The 5,752-nt window shown below is 38.6% G+C and overlaps 1 protein-coding gene across 1 annotated transcript; it reads left to right on the plus strand.

Moving 5' to 3' along the window:
- The first annotated feature begins 1,573 nt into the window (after positions 1 to 1,573).
- On the plus strand, positions 1,574 to 3,353 carry LOC121305039 (claudin-3-like). Its single transcript, XM_041236548.1, has one exon. The coding sequence runs from the start codon at positions 1,692 to 1,694 to the stop codon at positions 2,340 to 2,342; it is 651 nt and encodes a 216-aa protein (XP_041092482.1). The 5' UTR covers positions 1,574 to 1,691; the 3' UTR covers positions 2,343 to 3,353.
- Positions 3,354 to 5,752: the final 2,399 nt, after the last annotated feature.

Here is a 5,752-nt window from a genome sequence, read left to right on the forward strand (position 1 = left end):
CATTCGTTGGCCTTTCAGAGTAATCAAGGGATAGATATATATATATGTTTTACCATTTTAGTAGAGCCAGAGAATTCTTATTTCTGTTTATAAGCTGGGCTCATTTTAGCTGGAAAATAAGCGTTAATATCGCCTTCTAACATAGGTATCTTTTATAGATATCAATATGTACAGTATATATTTGATACGGCACTATTTAAACAATACACTGATAATTTCTTTAAAATGGATATATACCACATAATAAAGTCTAATTATACGTCTGGTTAACAGATATGTTATCCAATGTAAAGCCATTAGAAGAGAACTAGAAGTTATAATACCAATAAAAAGTTATCGGGTTAACTCAAATTTAGCACAGTGCGGTTATTTGTACTTTCCTCTAAACGATAAGAGCATGTAGCTGCAAGTGCTCGTATGTTACTGATTGTTTTATCCTTTCTCTTGCATTATGATGTTAGCAATGATTCATAAAAGAACGGTTTAAAATCTTGCTGCTGGAATATTGGAGATCATTCTAAATGTATCTTTGAGGCTTTGAGCATGCATGGAGAATAATAGCTGGTTGATCATTGGCTGAGCTTTTAACCACACTGGTGCTATTTGCTTTAACCCCTTCAGTCCCACCTTATCTCAATGCCATACATGACGGAAATCATGCTGGAAACTCACTGGACTCCTAGGTCCCAGTCTGAGGTCGTGCATATCTATATATAAATATTTTCGGTCCTGTTCTCATGCATACTCAGTAAAGGAGTTCCTTTTTTTAATTAAATTTAATTTCGACAAAACAATTCAGGACTGGAAGGGTTAAAGTGCACTACAGAAGAAGCAGGTGGAGCCAACTAAATCAAAATCCCTTTAATTGAATCTGTGTTCTATATCGCACTGGGCTACGCGCAGCCTGTAGATTATCCCACACCATCTCAATCAATTGACAATTCACAAAGGCAATGCTGAGCTAGCTGCTACTAAGAGGAACAGTATGTTATGAGCGAATTGGCTTTACAACAAATCCAATGGAATAGAAATCTCATCCACAAGCAAAAGCCCATTGATCAAGAAGGTTTAAATACACTCTAATCAGAAGCGGCGAGAAAAAATATAATGCACAAAAGAAGAAAACCTTTTTTATATGACAGCTGGTATATTTTGATATGCAAGGTAAAATACACAAGTTACTAAGACTAGTGCCTTACATTATGGGTTTTTAGATATGAAGGATATTATATTGGAACATTATTGTTTACAGTCTCTTGTACTGAAAACAACAAAAAAAAGTGTAACAAAATACATTTGCAGGGAAAATTGCAGTATGTTGCCAAACTGATCAATGTTTTAAGGATGCCTTTTAAACTGAGAACTAACAATTCCTTCAGTGGCTAAATCAAAAACAAAGGCGAAATAATGCCCATTCCTTAGTTTGACCTTATTTCAATGCAAGCGTGATGCCATCTTAAACTGACTCCACCTTCCAACTTCTTGGACATATTTAGAAGGTAAAATCATCTCTCCCCTCTCTCTCTCTCTCTCTCTCTCTCTCTCTCTCTCTCTCTCTCTCTCTCATCACAGGTTGAGCACAGACTGAGAAGGAGAGATCCGATATCTGCTTCATCCGAAAAGAAACTCTGTCTGAAGTTTTCTGCCAGAATTTTGAACAGAAAAAAGTTGAACAGTGAAGAAAGTGAATAATGTATTCTGCCGGGCTAGAGATCCTTGGAGTTACTTTGTCTGTCATTGGGTGGCTGGGTTCCCTGGTAGCCTGCATCTTGCCCATGTGGAAGGTAGCAGCTTTCATTGGGCAGAACATCGTGGTGGCACAGGTCATCTGGGAAGGTCTCTGGATGAATTGTGTGGTGCAGAGCACTGGGCAGATGCAGTGCAAGGTCTATGATTCCCTGCTAGGGCTTCCAGATGATCTCCAAGCTGCCCGAGCCATGACAGTCGTCTCCATCCTGCTGACAATCGTGGGCTTTCTGGTCTTTGTGGCTGGAGCCAAATGCACCAACTGCATGGAGGACGAAGCTCGCAAACCGAAAGTCATCATCAGTTCTGGGATCATCTTTATCATTTCTGGGATGATGCAACTCATCCCTGTTTCCTGGTCGGCCAATGTTATCACCATGGACTTCTATGAACCCCTCCTGGGCGAATCACAGAAGAGGGAGTTTGGGCATTCGATGTACTTTGGTTGGGGTGCAGCTTGTCTTCTGCTCCTTGGGGGTGCCCTACTCTGCTGCTCCTGTCCACAACCGGAGCAGACATATAGACCATCTAGAGTGGCTTACTCAGCTTCAAACAATGTCACGACCAGTGTATATGACAAGAAGGACTATGTGTGAGGGTCTTTCAGGAACTGAACCCTGGTTAGTTGTAATGGAGTCCTATCCTGCAGTGAAATTAATGATGTAACGCACACTGAAAAATCCCTAGTAGAATTTTTAAACTGGTTGCTACTGGTTGAGTATGGAGCTGCTATTATATCTCCTCTGGGTATTGGTGTTTGTCTTCAGCCTGTCAGCTGAATGCATGGCAGGTCCTGTATAAAAGTAGGCAGTGATTCCCAATTTGACATGGTCACCTCTTGACTGTTTTTTTCCCGTTATCTGTTTCAATAGCAGAGTTAGGTATTGGTGCAACGTTAAATTATCCATGCTTCTATTATGCCAGATAAGCTGGGACAGACCAAGTAAATGCTAGGTTGGGTCAAGGTTTTCTCATTGCTAATCTTGTTATCTATGTTACATAGCACAAACATTTTAAAAAGTCAAACTAACAGTTTGATATCAACAACACCTGAAAGTTCACATTAGCTCCTAGAAGTACGGGTACAACACGTTAGGAACAGGATCCTTTTAATGGGAAAATTAGCATTAACTCTTTAAAAAGTTTTGGAAAAAAATGGTTACCAAAAGCAAGTATCATAACTAAAAGCAGAATTAAAAATAGAATTTTAGATTATGATTACTAAAATCTGTTAACTGGAGAAATTTGATTTATAATTGCATTAATCTGATTGATAATTTTTGCATGTTAAACCTGTCCAAAAAAGTTTAGTTTGCTTGATAAAAAAAAAAAAAAAAAAACAATTGTATTGTCTATTCATGCATTTGATTTACTTGGGAATTGAGAATTTTCTTTAGAGATTTCATGTCTGATTGCTAAGAGGGTGTTGTTTTTAATAGCTCTAACCTCACAATGTAAACTTATATAATTTACAATTGAGTATATATCTTGTATTAGACTTTCATTTAATGTAATTAAATCTGCTCTGTAATTCAATATACTGTACTAACTTTTAACCCAGCAGTTTCATAAGAATTACTTTGCAAATAAATGATTTGTTCCTGTCACAATTGCAGTGAATCACTGTAATGCATATACAATGTAATGGTGTCTAATTACCACATTTTTAATGAGGTACATAGCAAGGGTACTACTATTTAAAGCCCAAGTAAACATATTAGCAATTAATCAGTTAGGAAAGTTAGTGTGTGTCTTGCCTTAAATGATCTCTTAGAACAAGCCTTTCATAATGACATGTTTTTGTCTAAAATGAATATAAATTACAACATGGTCAGTCACTGCAATCCAATTCCATATCTGATACAGTGGTTCTATTTTAATGATCTGCATTGACGGATATTCAGCTAGGTAATTTACTGACCACTCAGGTTTACCATTTTTAAAGATCTAACACTAAACTAGACCCATGCAACTTTTAAAAGTAGTACATCTCTTAACAATTAGGGGTATTTTGCATTCACTGTGTCAAAAAATCTACAGCAGTATTAGTGCAGCACCTATCCAAGTGAAACTATAATAAACTAGCTGTGAGGTGAGCTCTGTTTCATATATAGGATGCCAGTTACTCTGAGCCAGCACTAACAGCATCTGTCTAGTGGCATGATCACAGGTGGGCCGCACTTCTTGAGGTGCCTGGTTAATAATCAGTTCATGAGGTATAAGTGAAACTATTGATTAGTAGTTTCACACAGAGCACTTTGTTGCATTGCAGTGAATAGAGAGGACAGTGCTGAGATCACTAGGATGTGGTTCCTGTCCCACATTGACAAGCCTTTAACACAGGGCTCGGGTTGATTATAACCAGGCCTCCTCCAGGTACAGGACAGCAAACTTATTGTTCTGGGTCTCCATGCTGATTTGAATGCACCCTTTGTTTCTATTGCATCAGTGAAACTCACCTCCTGTCAGTCTAGCTATGGGTAATGCTTGGGTTCGTACGCACCTTTAGCAAACAATCTCTTTTCCGGCTACAGAATGAGGGAAAACATCTGGGTTACCTGGGTTTTATGCAAATTCATTTGTTATATGTTTGGCCTTGAAATATTTCATTGTCACATGTGCTGATTGAGGTGTCAGGCAAGGGGAATGCCTTGCAATACAAGATGCCAGCGAGCCCTTGAAGAATCTGACCGTCCTTCAGTGTAATAACAAGACTCGGTATATATTTAAACCAAGGTCTTGGTGCCATTTCATTTTTCATGCAAAAACTGAAACAAAACTCACAAATACACACATCCTTACACACATTGACACATACACTATCAGAAAATATGACTGTACAATGACCCTTTGATCTCTCCCTAACCCAGACCCCAGTGACAACCTACAATCTGCACAACGCTACAATAAAGATAACAAGCCATGCAACGCATGCTGATAGCAGAGGCAGAAACTCCCATCAATTCTATCATTAATTCTACCATAACCATGTAAAATATTCACAGCCGTTTCTTCCTCACCCCAAAGGTTTGTTGCCGATATTTGATGTTTATTAAAAACACAGACTACACTATTTTCAGTATGGTACAGATTATGCAATCTATATAAATAAAGGATCTCCCAAATGGTTCAGATTAGTGAGTCTACTGCAAAAAGTGGAAGTCTGAAGCTCCCCTAATAATTATTACTGAAACCATCTCTTGCATTATTTTCGTAGCTTCTGCATTATTATTGCAACAATTTGGCGCTATTGGTGGCGTCATGCAAGAGAATAAAGCCAGGTATGCAGCCGTTTGAAATGTACTAGGCTGTAGTTTTAATTATTTATCAGTGAATTGCGATGAGAGATACATGTTGAAAGAACCCTCCAACATTTCATTGCTATGTCACTTTTGAGAGTTTACCACACACTGATACACACTTTGGCAGCTCTACAGATAAAAGCAGCATTCCAAAACTGCTTTGAAAGCCCATTCCTATTATCCACATTTTCAGACAGTTGTTCAGAGCTATACAGATGAACCAACAAAAAGCCTTCATTATATGCATCAATAGTTACCAGCCTAACTGAAAGATTCAGCGGTGGTTAATCTTTAACTATGTAACAACTGTGCCTTGGTCAATTATTTATTTTTTATTTATACAACCTGGAGAAATGAATGCTTACAACATATTTCGTCCCAGCCCTTCCTTCCTGACGCCAGCTTTAGAATGACTCCACCTTCTAACTGCTCAGAGGTATAAAGAAAGCAGAACTGCTAGTCTCAAACATAGATTCTGCAACCTCACTGAAAGCTAGTCTTCATCATTTAATATTCATTTGCCATTAGAAGCAGGAGGACCCTTGAAAAGGACGCATTGTGGGTTTCCCTTACCCTGAAAGAAGAAACCGTTAAGAATGGCTTCCGTTGGCATAGAAATCCTTGGAGTGGCTTTGGCTGTTATCGGGTGGATAGGCAGCATTGTGGCTTGCACTCTGCCCATGTGGAGGGTGACGGCTTTCATT

Source organism: Polyodon spathula, chromosome 41 (genome assembly GCF_017654505.1).
Source record: "Polyodon spathula isolate WHYD16114869_AA chromosome 41, ASM1765450v1, whole genome shotgun sequence".
Classification (NCBI taxonomy): domain Eukaryota; kingdom Metazoa; phylum Chordata; class Actinopteri; order Acipenseriformes; family Polyodontidae; genus Polyodon; species Polyodon spathula.